Below are 22,059 nucleotides of genomic sequence, written 5' to 3' on the forward strand. Positions count from 1 at the left end.
TTGGTGAGTGATGAAGTCTGTGATGTCTGGAATGTCCTGAAATTTGGCTAAGTCTGAAAGTCCTGATCCTGAAATTTGACTAAGTCTGGAAACTGAAAAACCTCCAAAAACTAGATTTTGCAATATAACTCCTGGAGGTCTGAAACCACTCTCAAACATCCTGAAAGTATATATGGAATATAACTTAAAGTATAAGTTCTTATACTTAAATGTTATATTCCATAAAATTATCCTGACAGAGAGTTCAAAAAGTCAAATTTCGCTCCTGACCCTTCCTGAGGGTCCAAAGCGAATTTCGCTCCTGACCCTCTCAAGAGGTCCAAAGCAAATCTCGCTCCTGACCCTTGCTGAGGGTCCAGAGCGAAATTCATTATAGACATCATATGCCAACTCGCTTGAATTTGAAACCTTGTTCCTGGCCTTGAAAATGATCTTACCTTGCCCTGTGAAGTGATTTGAAACTAAAAGATTGAGCAATTTAGCCTAGATTGTAAATTTCGCTCCTGACCCTTGCTGAGGGTCCAGGGCGAAAATGTTGCTCGAGTTTATTTCTCGCTAATTTTGGCTAGCTTGTTTTGTGCAGGGTTTCCCAGAGAGAAGATTGGACATTACTGGATGCATTTGAAAGTTTGAAAGTTTGAAAAATGGTGAATTTTGGGCAACAAAGAGATAATCACTCCTGACCCTCTCTGAAGGCCCAGAGCGAAAATTTCAAAGGCACAATTTTCTTGCAAGGACAAAGCAATTTTATGATTGAAATGAATGAGGAAGGGTGTGTTTTGCCCGTTGAAGATAATTTGGAAGGCTAACAAAAGATGGATAAGCTTGAATTTGCAAAATCGCTCCTGACCCTCTCTAAGGGCCCAAGGCAAAAAACCTAATATCCAACCTTTTTCTCCAAAATTGAGCAAAGCTAAGCCTAGGCACAAGTTAGAAACGGTGTTTGAAATGCCTTGAAGTGGAATTGAGATGCTAAGAGTGCAAATTTTGATGACAATAGGGAAAATCGCTCTTGACCCTCTCCAAGGGTCCAGGGCGAAATTTCCAAGAATTCTCACTTCCCTTGTATTTCGAGATGGTATTTTTGTTTCCAAGACTCAAAGGGGAGTGAAGAATGATATTCTATGCCTTGAAGGTAATTTGAAGTTGAAGTCATCAAGAATTTGTGCAAAAAGACTCAAAATCGCTCCTGACCCTCACTGAAGGCCCAGGGCGAAGTTTGCAAAACCAACAACTTCCCTTCAAGATCACGCTAAGGCAAGGTTGTGCTAAGGTAGAAAGGTCCTCCAAAATGTGATGAACAAGGATTTACCTCCAAAACTTGATGATCCTAGCCTAAATTGCAAAAGTCGCTCTTGACCCTCACTAGAGGCCCAGAGTGAAAATCTTTGAAGCCCCTATCTTGCATTGCAAAAGAAAATCAAGCATGCATAGAATGAGTGAAGGAGATCATTGCTTACCCCACAAGGAGAATTGACAATTAAAAGATGAAGGATTAAGAGCAAAATTGAAAAATCGCTCCTGACCCTCTCTGAGGGTCCAGGGCGAAAAAGTCCTAATAGCACTTTCCTCCTAGAGATCAAATGAAATCAAACTCAAAACTGCAGTTAAAAATGCCATTTAAATGCCTAGATGAAGTTTTGGACGAAAAAAGGAGGTATGCAAGGACTAGATTGAAAAATCGCTCCTGACCTTCACTGAAGGTCTAGGGCGAAATTGGTGATATCCTTCATTTTTACATTATTGAGCGTTGATATTCCTTAAAATTCACCAAGTTGATAACTTTGAGGCCTTTGGAAAGGCTAAATCAAATTTGCATTAAATTAAAGGCATTTTAATTTAATAAATTAATTTTGTACCTTGAAATAATCAAAATAAACATCTTAGAGGTATTAAAATTAATTTAAATAAATTAAAAATTTACAAGTTGAGGGCACAAGGAATTATTTTGTCTTTATTTATCAAGTCGGCCCCCCTTTTTTAGAAATTTTTTATTTTTTAACCTCCTTTTTGCCAAGCTGGCCTAGAGGAAGCAAAGGGGTGAGCACTCTATATTTTGGAGAGGTTTTGTTTCACATTTCAAATCATTCAATCACTTCCTTAAGTGCGAAATTGGAGAGCTAATTGGAGGAGCGAAATTTGGCTTGCTTGGAGCGAATTTCTTTCAAGTAATGAAGGCTAGAAGGAAGTGGAGTTTATTCTTTTCCAAGCTAATGGAGGCGCAATTTGTTCAAGAGAAGGCTTTGATCTACACTTTGCCTAGCAAAATTCATCTATTTTTACATCATTTCTTAGAGTTTAATACTCAAGAGGAGGTATGGCAAAATCATCTTGACACCCTTGTTTAAGGTTTGATTTTTGGACATTTGTTTTGGAAAAATCTAAGTATTGCATGGTTAATTAGGAAATGATAACTCAAGATTTATCATGAAGTTTCCTAATTAAAATCTTAAATCTCCCTTTTAAGTTTAATTTCTACACTTCAAGATATATTACTAATTTTGAAATGTTGTGTAGGTATCAAGATGGCGACTCCAAAGCCCGGAGGATCTACAAGTCGGCAGGTTCTCATCAAAGACGATCAAGCAAGGATAAGGGTGACCTCCTCCAATCTAGCATCGACAAGGACAACCTTCTTCGGTCAAGCATCATCAGGATTAACTTCTTCCAATCCAGCATTCCAAGGCGAGGTACATCAATCATCCTGCACATCAAAGACAAAAGAAGTTAGAGCAAGGGTTCGTTGAAGAAGCAGATAGTTTCAGAAGAGTTAATTAAAGCTAGCTTCTCAGCAACATCAAATTAGCATCAACCAAGTGTCAGATGAGGTGGTATCCCAGTCATCACTTCTGCAGTCGGATTGGTCCACCTCAGCATGTCCAGATTCAATGTACCTAACTCATGGGAGGTGGCACAAACTTCAATGTACCTACCCCAGCTATCCATTAGTTGAATTTTCCAGAGAAGACATGTGTCCAATTAATACAATTATTTCATTGGTCAAGCATTAAATGTTATGTAATGGTTGTAACAAACCCTAATTAGGGTTTTCATTATTGAATCTTGGCCATTGATCTCAAATTGATCTTAGCCATCGAATTGTATTGTGGGCACTATATAAGCCCCAACTCTTCATTTTGTGAAGGCAATTAGAAAGCAGTTAGAAGATAGGGAGTGAATAGTTAGAATAGTGACTTAGTCAGTTGATAGAATAGCAATTAGAGTAGAGTAGAGAGAGCAGGCAAAGATTGTTGCCAAGATGTTGTTGTAAAAGACTTGTAAAGCTTCATTGAAGAAATGGTGAAATTTATGGGTCGATTCAACAATTTGCATGGTCTCTATACTTCTCATATTTGATTTCATGTTATTAGATGAGTGGAAGAAATGTGCTTGATTGATGGTGAAATTCGTATATCCATACTACTAGCAGTTTGTTGATTGCAGACTTGCCTTGTGTAGTCAACTGGAATCATTCAGCTCAAGCTTAACTTCAATTGTCGCTTCTTCATTGATATGCATCAGTCTGATGGTGTCTATGCCTGTAGTGATGATTTGAACATCATAAAGCTTTCCTTCGAAGATCGCACTAACCTTGTGGAGATGGTCCTGTGATGTCAAAACAAGACTTAGTTAGAATTTCATCAAAGATCATTCATTGCTCCTACATTCTTAGTATTAGGATTAGATCCTCTCCTCGCCCTCGTCTTTTTTCCTTTTTTCAAATCAAAGCTAGTAAAATCTTGTGTTCCAGCAATATTCAAAGCAAATCAGACATTCAGTCATCAAGTGTAAGTCCCCTTGTGATTCCAGCAAAATCACATCATACCACAGAGAGCTTATCCACACGTAGAGATCCTACAGCAAAGAACCTTGAAGTCACCCTGATTGATCCTTTTTGCGATATCTTCAGCATTCAGAGGCTTTACTCAAGAGAGGATAAGGTACCCTTGGGTATTTTATTCTGTGTTTGATTGTGTACAAAAAACACGTCAACACTACTTCATGAATTGATGTTTTGGAGCGAAGTTTGCTACTTCATGAATCATCACTTTGGAGTGAAGTTTCTTACTTCATGAATTCGAGTTTTGGAGTGAAGTTGCTACTTCATGAGTTTGGGTTAAGGAGCGAAGTTCATGATCTTGCAAAGTGGAGTGATTTTTAAGAGTGAAGTGAATATAAATAGGTGAAATGAATTAGAAGTTTGTTACTTCATGAATCACCGATTTGGAGCGAAGTTTGTTACTTCATGAACTACCGATTTGGAGCCTTTACTTCATGAATCAGCGATTTGGAGCGATTTTACAACTTCAGGACCTGTAGGATGGGAGCGAACTTCGGGTTCAAAGCCTTTGGAGCGAAATCATTGCTTCATGAGTTGCACTTCTCAAGCAAACTTCACAAGTTGATGAATAAGAGTGAGATTTAACATCTTCATGACTTAATCCCTTGAAGTGAAATTCATACTTCATGGATTGAAGAAGTGAAGTGAAGTTATACTTCATGTATTAGGAGATAGGAGCAAAGTTCATACTTCGGGAGTTGAAGGATTGGAGCAAAGTTCCTAACTTCATGAACTGCTTCTCATGAGTGTCTTGGAGAGAACTTCATGTTTCCACCCTTTGGAGCGAACTTGAACTTCGGGAGTTATCATCTAGGAGCTAACTTCATGACTTTACTTCTTGGAGCGAATTTTATCAATGAACATGCACGATGCAATCTTGCATGAGCGAAGTTGAGTGGGAGAAGAAGGATGATCATCCTAAGTAGATGCAATGCCCAAGAACTTCATGAGCTGCTGGTTCGAAGAGATTTTACTACTTCATGAGTTGTAGGATGAAAGCAAACTTCATAAGTTCAAGGTTTGGACCGAATTTTCTACAAGGGCAAACTTCATGACTTAGAAGATTGGAGTGGATTTCATGAATAAGCAAGGTGATTGAAACAAGTTACAAGTGCACACCATCTAGAGAAATCTTCATCTTCAAGCCTACGCAAGCAAATGTCGACTTCATGAACTTCACAAGTTCAACATGCAAGAGTAAACTTCATGATTTGACCTACATGAGCAAGCTTCACAATTCGAAGGGTATGATTGAAGTTCAAGAAAATGAAGAAGATTAAGGTGAGGGAAAATTAATGAACATCAAGGATGGGATACACTTCAAGATCTCCTCTCCAAGAGTAAAAAAACAAACAAACAACTTCAAGTGTTGATTCATGATGGCGAATTCTCTTTATATGCTCTTATTAAGCTTACATATTAAGTGTATTTGATACTTGCTTGTTTGTTTTGTAGGAAATGAAGAAGGATATAAGGGGATCAAACAAGAAGCATTCACTTGCGCGAAGACATGATCTACAACATCAACAACAAGAAAGAAGTCACAAAAGAAGGAATTCCGAAGGAGAGATGCAAAGATGACATCAAAAGTTCATTCTAAGACATTCCAGAGCAGATGGTTTCAGAAGAGTTAATCAAAGTTAAAAGATCATCGTCATCATCGCTGAAGCTAGATAATGTTGAGTATCAAGAGATATTCCTTCATGATGAATCAAATCAAGTCTACAAAGTGCAAGTTGGAGGTCACGTCCCAGTCATCAGCCCGATCACTATCTCTACCAATCAGGGAACGTCTACCTCAGCATGTCTTGATTCAGTGAACCAAACTCACCAGTGATGGCACAAACTTTGAGGCACCTACCCTTGTTATCTATTGGTTCATGCTCATTGAATGTAATTTTCTCATTAGCTAAGGAGAGTTTGTTGTAACAAACCCTAATTAGGGTTTCATTGTAAAATCTTGGCCATTGATGGAGAACTAATACTGGTCGTTCATTGTAAATGAGCTCTCTATATAAGGCTTGGGATCTTCATTTGCAAAGGTTGATAGTTAGCTAATAATGAATAGAGAAATAGATGCTTAGTAAGTAGAATAGCAATTAGAGTAGATTAAGAGAAGGAAGAATTGTTGGTATGACTTGTAAATGAGATTCTCTTTTCATTGAAGTTATGGTGAAATTTGTTATTTCAACAAGCCTAATGGTTCTTCTTCTCAATTTATTTCTCAATTTATTTTCATGTTGATTAGATTGAATGGAGGAATTTATTGAATATATTCATGTGGAATTTGCCTAATCCATACCACTTGCCTCTTGCTGCCTGTAAGTGTGCCTTGCGTGGTCAACTGGAATGACATGAGCTTAATCTTGAATCGTCCTACACTCATTGCTTATGCATTAACTTGAATGGTGATCAATGTTTGATGGTGTTGATTCAATCATCCTTGAAACGTCCTTAGAAGATTGCACTAAGCTTGTGTCAAATTGTTCAGTTTGATGGTGAGACCTCGTTTAGTAGGATTTCATCTGATCATTCACTCATCTTCCTGCATCCTTAGGATTAGAATAGACTCTCTCAAACCCTACCTCTTTTGCTCTTTTTTATCTTCTAGCCGAATAGATAGGACCTAAGTTCCAACAAATCAAGCATTCAGGCATTCGAATGTAAGTCCCCTTGTGATTCCAGCATAATCATATCAAACCAATGAGCTTATCCACACATACTGACCCTACATACAGAACCTTGAAGTCTTTTTGGGTGAACCTTAATCAAATCTTCAGCATCCAAAAGATTTTGTTCAAGAGAGGATAAGATAATTTTTGGTATTTTATTCTATGTTTGCATGTGCGTAAAAAACACATCAACAGAAGGTTCTGCTACATCTGAATTGACATAGTCAAGAAGATCATTCTCTTCAAGAGTAATCAGAATTCTATATTTCCAGGTTGAGAAATTTGAAGAACCATCTAGTTTGTCTTCTACTTTCAACCCTTTCACCATTGTGAAAGGCTTAAACAAACAACTGAAAGAGAAAAAAAAAACTTAATACTTCTGGTTCCCAGATCGATTCCTTAGACCTGCTCTGATACCATGTTAAATATGAACCAAAATAAAAGAAATAGAACAGAGAATAGATACTAAAACAAAAGCACAACAACACAAAACCTTATCGTGGGAAAACCCTCCACTTGAGGGTGAAAAACCCAGCCTGCAAAAATAATTCCTTTATTGAAAACTTCAAATGATCAATATAGATATTGAAAGCTTCAATTGACTATCACAAGTCTGAATTGCTTTCTTATCAGATACAACTCCTTGACAGAATAATAACTATTGATATACTCCTCTTCTCAAAACATAATGATTACACATATCAATTGTTCTTCATAAAACAATGAATACTGAAATTCTCAGAATTTGGATATAAAAATAATACTGAAAAGTATCACGATGACAATGAGATGAAGCACACAAATGACTATCTATCAAACTTTGGCAACCTGCCAGATACAAAACAAATATCGCCGTAGTAGAATCTGAGAGTGCATCAATAAGAATAAATATAATTCTGAAGCGAACATCATATCTTTTGGAATGTCCAAACGTATAGTTGTCGCGGGAAGACAAAAGACATCTGCGCCAAAAGAAAACGGTAACACATCGCCATAACTCATGAAGAAGGCAGACGAAGAGACAAGTACAAACGGAAGAAGACAGGTCATACACCGACAACGATCTAGATAGAAAACAATGAACTTCACCGACAACAAGAGGAAGGAAGACAAAAGAACAAGCCACACTTGCCATGCTGGAAAGACGGTTACGAAGGAGCTAGCCACGCTGAATAAAAATGGATATGAAATAAATTACCAATGCAAGAGGAAGGCTCTCACAATTATATAACTTCAACATTATCTACAAGGTACACATATAAAAAGAAATGGATGGAATTATGTTTTTAAATGTTTTAGGAAAATCTTCTGTTTCAATTATCCATTCAAATCTTTGTTTAGGTTTAGAATATGTGCTTGAAGCAAAACCCTTAGCTACAAGGAACGTGAGAGAAAGCAATGGATAGAATTATGTTTTTAAAAATGATACTCTATGCATCCTTCACTATGGTGGCCAATTTTTTAGCCAATTTGTTACTCAACTTCCCAAAAACTTAATACATCATTAGAGTAAGATAAAATTAACTTCTTAGAGGTTGTCGAATCCCCTTTTCTGTAATAAGGCCATAACTTTGGTGGATATGCGAGAAGTTTGTTGAGTAACAAATAATGGTACATTGGAGCGTCCAATTAAGAACTAAATACAAAATGCATATCAAATATTTATAATGCCTAAAATATATACATCTAGTTTATGCCCAGTTTATAGTTTATACAGAGTAAAAATTCAATAGAGCATGATTTTCATGTACAATGGCATGAAATACCTGTTGAATGATTGTACTACACAATTCTATCAAGCATAGTACTTTTGACCTGCACGAAGTTTGTCTAAAGAAGTATTCCTGTCCCCACAACCCTGCCAAAATATAAACGTTTTGGCAAAGACTCTGCACAACTAAGATATTGAAAAAAATTGAAGCTTTGCAAGGTATATATGACTTTTAAATTACTTGTCTAATCTGGTAAGTTTTTCTTTTATAACTTATATATTATTCAAATTTTGTACCTTTAGGGTTGACCCTTGTGATCAAGTTCAAGAATTTATGATTCTGATGAATGAAAAGGTCTTTTCTCGCACACATTACCCCAACCTTTTGCTTAAACCCGTCTCAATAGCTCAAAAAATGTCTTACTCTTCCACTTGTTAAAATCTAACTGACCTTTTCCCAAAATTTTCTATTGAATGGAAAAAACCATAGGTGCTGGTTGTTACAAAATCATTGTTCTCCTCGTAGCTCACCTTCATTTAGTAAAAGGGATCCCCAAATAGTTTCAACGCAGCTTATGTACATCCAATAACATGGAACTTGTTTAAAAAATTGTTTAATCCTCAATCCATGGTGCTAAACTAACAACTTAAAACTTGGGACAATTTTTCATGTTAATTCAAAAAAAAATTATCAATTCCAAATTCATATCAATTAGCAAAGTACTTGGTTTAATATGGTATTTGTTTGGATGTATACCATCTAGTTGAATAATAAATTCTAATTTTCCCTATTGATAATCACAAACAAGAAGGAAAGGAAAATAAGTGGATGGATCTTTTTTCATGGAAGGGTATTTGAAGTTCAACTTTGATGGAGCATCTAAAGATGATCTAGATTGGGTTAGAGAATTTTTCTTATTGTGCAATAAATTGGATTCTTTTGTGAAAGAGAACTCTCGCTCTTGGTTTGACAATGGATAATGAGGCAGACACTTTAGCTCTTATTAAAAGGGTTAGAATGGCAAAGTCAATTGGGTGTGAGCATCTTGAAATACAAAAGAATTCTCACATCAGTTTTTTAGATTATTTAGTGATTGTTGTGTGTTGGTAACAAACCCCCCCACCTTTTACATCATGTTGAGATGCTTCTTTTTCTAATGCTCTCCCAAAAGGGATGCCACTGTATTTACAATTCTCCTACCTAGACTCCTCTAGCTTGAACACCTCACCTCCAATCTCCTCTTGTGGGGCAATCATTCCTCCTTCTCACCTCCAACTCCTTCCCGCACTATCCAGCTTAAATGTTGTCTTCCTTTCAATCCTCCAATGTGCTTCTATAGCTTAAATGACTTACCTCCTAACCACCCTGTTAGGGCAACCTCCTTCAGCAAACTCCTCTAGATTGAATACTATATTTTTGACCTTCTCTTGCAAGGCAACTACTATATCCTTAATTGCTTTACAATGCACAACCAACATTACTTGTAGGGATCTCATTTTGTCAAACAATTGAAGTGGGTCTACCACTTCAACATGATGGGCAGTAAGATATTATTTAGGAATATTTGAACCTTAGTCTCCAACATGAAAATCAAGTGATCCTACCCCTTGATCACAATTCCTTTCACTCTTCTCAAATCATTATCAATGACTATATCAAGAATGGTCCTCAAGATTGATATCTAAATAGCAATATTGAAGAAGTGTGATGAGAAATAGTTTTTCATCTATCAGCTTTGATCATTGTTTTAGAGGAAATACTGCCAAAGGGGATCACCTTGTTAACGATGAGATTGATCAATTCTTGTTCACATCCGAGATAAGCATAGATGATAATGAGAGGGAAATATCTCATTTATCAAAGAATGAAAAGGATTTTTGCTGACCTTAGCCTTTGCCTAATTTCTGTTCTCTGGAGATTATGATATGAATGTGGATACATGTGGTTAAATCCTTCAAGAGTGATTATGCTCTCCGTATCATCTAGTATAGCACATTTATGCTCTCAGTTGTTTACACAGACACTATTAGAAGTACGGTTGTCGTTGCACCAAAAGATCGACCTACTAATGCTTGATACAACCACTAGACTTATAGAATCCATAGGAGGCGATTAAGCCATGTCACAAAACCGAGTGCTGCATTGCACATCACAAGTAGACCAAGAGTGCACACTTTGCAACAATCTCCCCCCAACGCAAGCGAGGGGGTTTGAACCTGTGACCCAAGCTTTGATACCACTTGTTGAACCCAAGGTAGGACTGAGAGACGGGGGTCAATCAGTCCAAACATAAATTAATGCAACACATAAACAATTAATCAACAACACATCCAACAAATGAACACCAAGATTTTCTATGTGGAAAACCCAAACAGGGAAAAACCACAGTGAGCACTTGCCCACAAAAATATCCACTATGTATATCAGATTACAATAAAAAATCTCATTGCTCCGGACTTGCAAACCAAGGCTAACTACTCTTGGGGCAAGATACAAAAGACGACTTGCAAAACCTGAAGCTAACTGCAACAGGGTAAGATACAAAAGAGGACTTGAAAAACCTGAAGCTAACTGCAATAGGGGAAGATACAAAAATGATTTGAAAAGAAGGATCTCCTAATCATGAAGTTGTCCTTGAACTCTGCATCAAGCAACCAACATCAACACACACAACTCAGACCTCAACTGTCTACACTCCATCTCATACATCTGCCACAGTCTCAAAACATCTTGCATATCATTCGAACGACTCTTCTTCTCTATTCTTCACTGAATTTTGCACACTTCTCTTGCATACTCTACACAACTCTTCCCACTCTCACAATTCTACACACCCTACACACTCAACTCAATCATGTACACATTCCTTATATACAAGATAGATCATCAAAGCTTGAACCAAGTCAGTCTGAAACAAAATATACCTTATGGACCAAAAAACATCTTCCAAAGATCAAGCCACGAATCCGCAATCACCAGAACATAACAAAGACCATATCAACACACTACGCATCAATAAAAACAATTAACGATCAAAACATATCCTCCAATGTAAATAACTCAAATCCGAATCTCCACATGTTATGGTGAGACCCATAACACATCAAACAATTCTCCACAAATCATATCCAAACCCAAGGATAGGTCTAGCATAGAATATCATAACAAGTTATGAACAATGCCACAACATTCAAAGAACACAACAATATTTTCGGACCACAAAACTATCATATCCATGATATCAAAACTATAGCCAAAGAAGATAACAATAGAAAACAACATCAGCAACACTTTTCAAACCCAAACACTTCCGGAACAACCAATAGAAGAACTGCAACACCAACACAACAAGATATCTCTACACCACAGACTTCCTGGACCAACATGAATCCAAAACAATAAGTTTGACATCAATGACAACCACAACAACACATACTTATAACAATCTCCCCCTTTGTCATTGATGGAAACACTTGATAACACTAAACTCAACTTGCAACCAAAACTTGATTAATCCACAAAACAATACTGCTCAATATCTCTTAAGAATTGAATCTCTCCACTACTCAATCTCTCCCCCTATTAGAAGTATCTCAAAATTGGTCAATCTCTCCCTCAAAACTACTCAATCTCTCCCCCTTTGCCATCAAGGACAAAGGCCACAACAACACTACACACACCACTGCTCCCCTTGAGAGAAGCCACAACATCAATTTAGGAAAAGAAATAGGCATGAAAGCTCTCCCTGGAAAGATGCATCTCCATAATGTACCTAGCTAGAAAGAGGGGCAATAACCCCAAGCTTCTCCTGAAGAACTCAAATGTATATTTTGCCAATGCCTTAGTGAAAATATCTGCAGCCTGCTCTTTTGTAGAAATGTACTCCAACCGAACTTCCTTCGTGTTGTGACCATTTCACACATCGCCCCATTAAAATAGGGACCCCCTCTTTTTGCTCGTGTTGCCTGATCTTTTTCTCTGCTTTTTAGGGTCTTGGTAGTTTGTCAGTTGTCTGGATTTAGGGTTAAGCCTTAGGGTTTCTGTTTTGTCGTTTTCAGGCCAAAGTCCAGTCAGTCTTGAGAGCTTTTTTGAGTTTCCTCTCGCAGGATGCAATTTTGAATAAAGTGAATTCGCCAGAGGCTAAGTGAGTTGGTCTATTTTCAATTGGAATTTTGAATGAATTCGTCTAAGTGTTGATGATGAGATTTTGATTTTTGTCCGATTGAGTAATTTTGACCAATTTTTGAGAATTTTGATAATTGATCCCGGGCATTGGAAAGGACTTGTTTTTGCCTTGTGAAGTGATTAAAATCCCAAAATCTTGATATTTTGGCCTGTAGGAGCAAAATCGCTCCTGTCCCTCAGTGAAGGACCGGAGCTTGTTTTTCAAAATCTTACTGTCTCTGCAAGATCAAGACGAATTTCGAATTAGAAGTGATAAAGGGAGGCATGATCTTTCCGTTGAATATAATTTGAAGAATTTCACGAACACGGAAATGCTCCAGGAGTAAAAATCGCTCCTGTCCCTCAATGAAGGATCGAAGCTCAAAATCAAACATTGCCTTGTCCTTCCAGGATTTGAACAATTTGATGATTTGAGGAGAACCAAGGAGATATGTTTCATCAGTTGAATATAATTTGGAAGTGCCTTCGTGAAGGAAAATGGACCAAAAATGCAAAATTGCTCCTGTCCCTCAGTCAGGGACCAGGGCAAAATTCAGTGTAGCTCCTGTCCCTCTCCCAGGGACTAGAGCGAAATTCTTCATAGGGCAAAATTTAGGCAAAAGCAAGCAAGTTTGGAGTTTGAAGGCAAGAAAGGAGGGTGAAATGAACCCGTTGAATACAAATTGAAGATTACAAGACATCAATAGGAGACTCAAATTGGCCTAGGCGCTCCTGTCCCTCAATCAGGGACCAGAGCGATTTTTGCCTTAGGACCATTCCTCGCCAAGTTTGAACAAACTCCCGGCCAAAGATGAAGGGAAGGGGACACAATGAGTCCATTGAAGATAAATTTTGAAGTTAGCAAGTTGTGATGGAGCCTACAAGTACAAATTCGCTCTTGTCCCTCAGTCAGGGACCAGGGCGAGATATTTGTTATTATGTCTTTCACTCAAGTTCAAACCACTCCAAGTCAAGGTGAAAGGTGGCAAGGACGTTTTGAAGCGTCTTGACGAAGAACGAAGTATCAAAGGTCGCCAATGTTGAGAGAATTGCACCAAATATCCAAGATCGCTCCTGTCCCTCAGTCAGGGACTAGAGCGAAATTTCTATGAAGGCTTAAGTTTTGAATGATTATCAAGTTTCGAGTGTCCAAGAGGGATCAAAGGACCTCATTCTACATGGTGAAAGTGATTGCAAGTCGATACAAGCAAGGATGAGCCTAGAATACTCAAATTCGCTCCTGTCCCTCAGTCAGGGACCAGGGCGATATCCATTAGATTGGCTAGTTCTTTCAAAATCACGCCAAGTGAAGGGCGTACAAGGTTACACAAGTGTCAAAGTGATCTTAAGAAGATGATATGCAAAGAAACCAAACGTTAAAGGGTGATCAAATTGAGCCAAGAAGCTAAATCGCTCCTGTCCTTCAGGCAAGGACCAAGGCGATTTTCACATAATCACTCATTATCCTTCAAGATCGCGTCAAAGCCAAGCTACACAAGATCAAAGATATCATTTTGAAGGCAATGAACAAGAAGCGAAGGTCGAAAGATAGCAAATGTTGGCTAGAGCATAAAGTTCGCTCCTGTCCCTCACCAAGGGACCAGGGCGATAATCCATTTAAGCATCAAAATGTCTTGTTAAAGACAAGTGAAACAAGCATGGAACGAAAGACTAACATTGTTTCTCCCTCATGATGAAGATTGAGGATCGAAGATGCAAAGGTCAAGGAGAAAACATAAAGTTCGCTCCTGTCCCTCACCAAGGGACCAGGGCGATAATGGTCATAAAAGGCACTCATCCACAAAACCAAGTTAATCAAGTTTGAAATTCTTAGCAAAAATGCCAGTTTCAACATGAAAATGGAGGTTTCGAACGTCAAAGGCACAAGAATCAAGGTCAAAAGGATAATTCGCTCCTGTCCCTCTCCCAGGGACCAGAGCGATGGGGTTTGTATCTTTCCCTCCTCCAAATTTTGGCGCTAAAACATTTTTTAAATTTTATTAAATGTTAGAAAATCGATAAATCAATTAATAGCATTTAAAAAATTGTGCTTGGATATTTAATTAATTAATTTTGCCTATTTTTAAAATCGAATTAATTAATTGCAAAGGCATTAAATGAATTAATTATTATTTTAAATAAAAATGGGGCGCTTGATTTAAAATTCTTTTATTTTGCAAAGTCGGCCTTGATTTTTTATTAAAAAATTGTTTTAAATTACCTTATTTTGCAAAGTTGGCCTAAGGTAATACATAAGGTAAGCGCCTATAAAGGGAAGGTGATAATTTCATTTTCAAATCATCATTTCACCTTCATTCATATGCGATTTGGAGAAGACAAAGAGGTGTGCGATTTGTATTTACAAGGAGCGAATTTCATAAAGGAGAAGTGCGAATTTCATTAAAGGAAGGTGCGAACATCATCTTCAAAGGGGAGTGCGAGCTTAGTTTCGAGTGAGGCGAACTTGCCAAAGACTACGTCAAAGGCATCCCAAAGGTGGCGAAGTTGCTAGCTTGAGAGAGATCACATTGAAGTCACCAAATATCGATTTTTGCCTAGGCGATTCTCTTTATTTTGCATTTTAGAGTTAGCTCTCAAGTGAGGTATGGCGATGTGATCCCTTGTTTTAAATTTTGAATTTTGATCGTCATTGCTTCAAATTTTGAATTTTGAAATTTTGAATTTCAATAGCTCAATCGTTATTTAGGAAATGATAACTCAAGGATTTATCATGAAGTTTCCTAAAATTAATCTAATCTATGTTATACATTGCAAAATCTAGTTCTTATTATGAAATGTTGTGTAGGTATGGTGACCCCGAAGGCGGGAGTATCCACCAGTCGTCCAGCTCTCATGAAGGAAGATCAAAAGACCGAAGAAGTGGAGACCAAGATCATGTCTAAATGGAGCAACATTGGAGATACCAACTTGGGCAACTTCAGTACGAAGAAGTTTCGAGAGGTCCCTTACATTGGCAAGCCATCACCTGTCGCCCGGAGAATAATTGAAAGTGGCATCATTAAGGCGGTCGGCTTCCCTCCAGCAGTACAGTGCCATGAGTTGATGATCGAGTGTGCTCGTCATTATGATCCTCAATCCAGAACGATCGTGTCCAAGGAAGGAAACACTTTAGCTTATCTTTCAGAGGAAGCTATAAGTGAGGCTTTCCATCTTCCAGAGCACAGAGATATGGTCTACAAGAGCATAGAAGGAGCCAGGTCCATGTACGAAGATGATCCAGATGCTTGCCTAAGCATCATCAACAAGAACTGGTTACTCAAGAGTCGTCCTCGCCTGAGCAAGATACCGAACACACCACACAGGATTGATTTCCAGGAGGGGTACAGAGATTTGATTACAATGCTCAATCGAGTCACAGGTGCACCTCAAGCTTTTTACTTTGAAAAATGGATGTTCTACTTCATCCAGGTGATAGTTCAGGGTAAAGGAACAATACATTGGGCAAGAATGATTAGCCATTGCTTGGACGTACAGTTGAGGAGACTAAAAGCTACCAAGTCCTTCCACATGAGTTCATACGTCATCTATGCCTTGATCAGGAGCTTTGAGTACGCAGGACTACCTCACAGAGGAGTGATTGGAAGAGGACCCGGCGAGGTCAGAGTTTGTGATTCCTATGTTCACTTGCATCATCCGCCAGGAAGCAACTACAAGTTAGTTAATGATACCTTCACAATGAACATTACGAGGACGTTGCAAGGCGGGATTCACAACAGATTATCTCAGGATGCGCAGGACTAGTAAAGAGGTACGGTGCTTGGTTTATCCAATTTCCGAAGTTTACTTATATCAGAGTTCATGGATGTCCTTCACCTCCATACATGTTGCCGAGATATCCGACAGACGGAATAGTGTTACTTGAGGTAACAAGACAGTTGGCAGCTTATGCGAAGGCGTTCAGACACAGGCATGGGAATGGAGTTCCGGTACCTATCATATTGGGCAATTCAGTTGAGGTATGTCCTAATGCTTTAGCCATGGATGACGCAGAGAAGGAGTTAGCTTTGTATTCTTTTTCATTCTTTGCCTTAAGAGAAAGCTTTGATCCACATGGATATTTAGAGGAGACAGTCGGTAGGAAGTTTAAGCATGAGTTTCAGATAGAAGATTTTATGATGAATCTCATAGACGATCTTGAAGTGAAAAGAAAGATGCATTCTAGATTGCCTTTGGATTTCATCAAGAAATGCAAGATTTACAGAGTGGCCGACCAAGCTCAGGACAGTGGCAGACATCTCCAGTCATCCTATGATCGAGAAAGCAAATCAGTAAGGTTAGATTGGAATGAGCCCGAGGTTGTGGATCTAGATGCTTTGATGGTTCCAGTCTTGTCTTGTACTCGCAGATGGGTTGATGTGCAGCATTAGAAGTTGAGAGAGCAGGGCATAGCTATGACTTTCACCTTGGAGGAGAGACCAGCTGAAGGAGGAGCAAGTGTAAGCGAGGGCAATCCTAATCCTAGAAATTCAAGTGAAGGCAACCTTCGAAGTGTAAGTGAAGGAAATCTCCATCCAAGAGGCTCGAAGAGGAAAGAGAGACCTGGAAAGAGAGAATCTTCCAAGAAGAAACAAGAGGCCAGCCAAGATCGTTCATCCGGTACATCTTCTCGACAAGAGAAAAGGACATCTGAGATAGAGGAGTCTATGGAGTCAATGGTATAGAATGATAAAGAAGGACAGGCACCTCAAGGGTCACCAAGTGGATCTCTCCAAGATTATGAGTTACATGAAGACAAGAACAATGACGAGGTAACATCTCCTCCTAGAGAAGAAGAAGCATTGCATAAGGAGATACAGGTTAAAGAGACAAGATCGGCTATCCCAGATTGGTTGAAGGAAAGATTAACGAAGGTGATTGTGATCGAGGACGAAGACAATGTGATTGATTTAGAGAGCCTTGTTGGACATTCCCAGGAAGTGACAGAGAAGAGAAAGGCTACCAAGATGTCCAAGATGATTAGAGATGAGACTGGATCCAAAAAATTACAGATAGCTACACCGTCCGTGGACAAGTACGAAGGTGAGATCCTAGCAGAGGAATATGATATAGAGACATTTGAGTTAGGTCCATCCACAGCCGAGCAGACACTAGATGATGCCACCGATTCGTTTGTGGCGTTGAAAGATAAGCTTAGGGAAGAAATGGAGAAGAGTAGAAAGCTTGAGAGAGAGGTCGGTGCATGGAGAACATATTTCAGCCATCTCAATCAGCCTTTAGGACGTCAGGATCCAGCAAGATCACCCATACAGGCACTTCCCCTTCAATCAATTGGTGAGGCAGAGAGATTCAGGAGTATGGTCCAGCGTATGAGTACTTGGATGGATAAATCTCATACAGTCGCCACGGAATTTGCAACAAGGATGATGCAGACCATTCACCGAGCTATTCAGGTTCTTGAGATCATCCACAACTTGATGATAACAGTGGCCGCTTTTGCTCATACCAAAGATGTTCTCATTCCTGTCTTGAAAGTAATCAGACAAACATCAAGGAAGGTCTTAGCGCAGGAAAAGATCATGGAGGGAGGACCTCACAGTTTACTTCAGTGGTCAACCTTACTCCAGATGAAGGAAGTTCTCTTCGAGGACATCAGTACTAGATGCAGTCATGTTGAGGAGGTGATCAACCCGATCCAGGACAGAGTATTTGAGGTACTTCGTACCATTCTTGGCAGGAGGATCGAAGTTGAGACAGATGTGGATTTGCAGGAATTGGAAGATAGAATCAAGGTCATCTTTTGCAAGGACGCTAATATCACAGATGAGCAACAGGACTAGATGTTTGCTACCATGCTCTTGATTGAAAAGACTAAGGAACTTGAACCTACATGGGACGCAGCTCTTCTAGATGCATTTGATCAGGTCATCCACTTGGAAGAAAGAATGAAGAATCTTCCCAAGATTCCAATTGCTGAGATCGAAGGAATCGTATCAAGATTCATTGCATATGCTAAAAGGAGCATTGGAAAGGGAATAAGATTCTAGATGAAAGGTTGTTATAGATGACATGGCATCTTAATTGTCATTGGTCTATGTCTCCTAGGTTTTTGTGCCAAATTTAATATTTGGCTATGCATTTAATATTGTTCAGTAAAAAGGAGGCTATTTGTAATAAACCCTAATTAGGGTTTAGGTGTCATGATCTTGACCATTGATCTTCTTTTTGATCTGGACCGTTCATTGTAATTGAGGATGCTATTTATACCCTCATTTCATTTCATTTTGTAATAGCTAGAGAATCAGAGAGTTAGAAATTATTAGAGAGATTAGAGTTTAGAAGCAATTTACTTTTGTAGCAAGATTGAGCTTTGAGAAAGGAATTCAAGCAATTGTTGTACATGATGGCTTTGAGATCAATGAAATATTGAAGTTATGGTGTTTTGTTGCAATTTTCTTGGTTATCTTCATGGTTGTTCATTTTTCTTGAAACATTCTCAATCAAAGTAGTGTGTTAATTCGAAGGACAAAGTGTTGGACTTGATCTTTGGTAGGATTCGCTTTCCAAACCACTAGCTTCTTGCTGATTGTAGGAACGCCTTGCGTGGTCGATTGGAGATATTTGAATCACTTAAATCTTCAATCATTATTGTATCTTGGATATGTACCTTCGTGGTAGTGTCTTGATCTTTGATGTATTGAAAAATCATTTGTTACCTTAGAAGATCGCATCAATTTCAATTGAGTTGTTAATTTATGGCAAAATTGAAGTAGGTAGAATCTCACCAAGTCTTGTCCACATCAAGTCATTCTTAGGGTTAGACTAGATTAGACCTCTTGCAAACCCTATCCTTTTGATATTTTTTTTGAAAAGCTTGTTTAGTTTAGCAAAATCTTCGGCAATGTAAGGCCCCTTGATGACACAGCAATCACAACGACCACTGGTGCTTATCCACACGTAGAGACCCTACTAAAAAGAACATTGGAGTCATCCTAACTGATCCTTCTTGCGAAATCTTCAGCAGTTAGCGACTTTATTCAAGAGAGGATAAGATGCCTTTGGGTATTTTATTCTGTGTATGATTGTGTACAAAATACACGTCAACACTTCGCAACAACCTTCTCCCTTAAGTAATGATGTCTGACTGAAATATGCTTTGTTTTTTGAATGGATAACTGGATTCTTCAAAATGTTTATTGCACTTGTATTGTCACACATAATAGGAATTGCTTCATCATATGTTACCTTGATATGTTCAAACCCCCTCACTTGCATTTTTTTGGGGGGGGGGGGATTGTTGCAAGGTGTGTGTCCTTGGTCTCCTTGTGCTATGCAACACAACGCTCGGGTTTGTGACATGGCTTAACTGCCTCCTATGGATTCTATAAGGCTAGTGGTTGTATCAGACATTAACAAGTCAATCTTTTGGCACAACGACAACTGTACTTCTAACAGACACTTCTTTGACTCTAATCTGCAAACTGTTAAACTCGTTTTGAATAAGAACAAACATAGTAGACTAAAAAGAATTCAAATAGAAGGAATATACCACTCTCGATAAATATCAATTGAAAAACAACACGGTTATGACAAAAATCCTTTACATTATGACCATGTAATGTTATATATCCTAATTCAAAATACCCAGTGATAGGGTTCAATGTATGAAACAGCCAATGTGCGGTGCTTATTCCTCATTCCTAAAAAACCCCTTTTTTCACTTAAAAGATCTCTATATATCCTATATCCCACCATGATCCACCTTCATTCATTTTCTAGTCCTCAAAATAGAATAACTAATCATTGTCCCTAGATTCATTCACAAATAAACAAAGCAGTTGAACAAACTACTAAAATTAGTAATACTAATTGTTAAAAAGGTTGAGCGAGAAACAGACATGGAGGAACCATTCAAGGAATCATTCTCTTGAGCCAATTTGTCTTTCGTCTCTTTTCCCCACTTCTTGTGGCCTCAGTGATCTAGTACCAATCCAGGAGCATTTGGGTGGCATTTGTATAGCCAACAATGGAAAATATCGAAAATCCAATTTTTCAGTATTTTCTAGATTTTAGTAATTTGCATTTTCCGAGGCCTTTCGAGAGGAATTTGGTGTGGAGACTTCCATTGGTTTCTTGGAATGGTTGTCATAGGCTACATTTGAAAAAATTCAAATTAGATCTCTTCAAGACCTTTCCAATGGGTTCCAAGAAGTTCAAATTTTTCCCAACAGACTAGAAGTTATGACCTCACCAAGTTGGGGTACCAAAATAAATACGCTTTTTGAAAATTTCAGTTGAGTTAGTTGTTTGGTCCTCATCCATCTGTCAATGTAACTTTTAAGAATGTGGTGACCTTTGATATTCCGTGGAAATGTATAAATCCTGTTTTTGAAGTGAATAAAGATGACTTTTGGAGGCATAAATCTCTTAATGAGTTTGCCATATTGTGCAATTGTACATTTCCAGAATACTGTCAATTCCTCACAAGCTACGGGATGATGCCTAACTGAATTCAGATCACTTAGACTTGTTTCCAGTGGTTCTTGTCCACCAAAAGCCAGCATGGCTCTTCTCATCACTTGTCTAGCCTTCTATTGCACATGTACATAAATTATTAGAAACAAAAATGAAGCTAAGAGAATAAAAAAAATTCATATGTGATTCCTCCTCTACATTATGCCATCCAGGAATGCTTTCCAATTCTTCTTTTGTGAGGAGATCTTTGTTTCGTAGCTCCACATGATGTCATTCACAAGTCAATTCTTTTTCTAACTTGTCCTCCTTTGCTTCACAACAAATATATTTGCTTCTGCTTCCTCATTCAGTTACTCATTCCTTCATCAAGAAAGTGATGATCTTCTACTCCATCTTCATCAATAACAAGATTCTCCAGACATTCCTCTAGCTTTTTTTAGCTAGTTGTATTCTCTAAAACCAATAAATCTTTATCACATATGGGGCTCCCAGTGATCTCTACCTCCACGGCAGCTTCTTCTCTAATGTAGACTGCTTCCACCACTACAACATCTGGTCTCCTCTAGTGATTGGCTGCATTCCTCTTCATTGCAGTCTTCAAATTCTTTACCTCTCACATTGTAATCTTCAATACCTTCCCCTTCTTTGGGGTAACAAAACTCTAACAGCTCCATTCCACTCATCCTCTTTATCTTCATTCCATTCATCTATCTCTCTTTGTAACTCTTGGAAGATCACTTTTAAAGGTCTTCTATTGACTAATACTCTTACCAACTCTTGAAGGGATTTAATCTTTCCTTGCTCTAACAGTTCTATCCGTTGGCCAATCCTTTCTTCCATGGCTTTCCTCTTTGAATATACCTCTTGCTCATAAGATGAGTTTTTATCCTGACCATTCTTTTTCACCTCAAAACTCTTTAGTGCCTTTGTTGTAGAATTTTTTTTTCTTTGTCTTCTTTTACTGCATGTCTCATACTCTTCCAACATGCACCATAACTCCTCCAACTCAAACTCTAGTTTTTGCAGCTCCTTTTGCTGCTCCTTGGTTTGCTTTTGTCTCTGTCTTATTTTGTCTTCTAATATGGTTATCCTCTTTCTCACATTATGACAAAACTTCTATCTTTGTATCCACAACTAAAACTACAGTTGCACATTAAACCATTAAATTTCTTCTAACAAAGTCTGCTAGAACTCAAGCTATTTCATACATGACAATAATGTTTCCAACACCATATCA

General features: G+C 38.3%; 1 protein-coding gene across 3 annotated transcripts in view; it reads left to right on the forward strand.

Annotated features, from left to right (window-relative positions):
- Positions 1-22,059, forward strand: part of LOC131030577 (potassium channel AKT2/3) — a 42,356-nt gene that overhangs the window by 16,407 nt on the left and 3,890 nt on the right. Inside the window, exon 10 of one of the 3 annotated variants that reach the window (XM_059213777.1) lies at positions 2,518-3,232. The exons of the other annotated variants lie outside the window; for them this stretch is intronic. Coding sequence (XP_059069760.1) covers positions 2,518-2,595 — 78 coding nt within the window. The 3' untranslated portion in view covers positions 2,596-3,232. Of the gene's footprint in view, positions 1-2,517; positions 3,233-22,059 lie in introns of those variants that run through there. 3 annotated transcript variants of the gene reach the window in all.

This window comes from Cryptomeria japonica, chromosome 11 (genome assembly GCF_030272615.1).
Source record: "Cryptomeria japonica chromosome 11, Sugi_1.0, whole genome shotgun sequence".
NCBI lineage: Eukaryota > Viridiplantae > Streptophyta > Pinopsida > Cupressales > Cupressaceae > Cryptomeria > Cryptomeria japonica.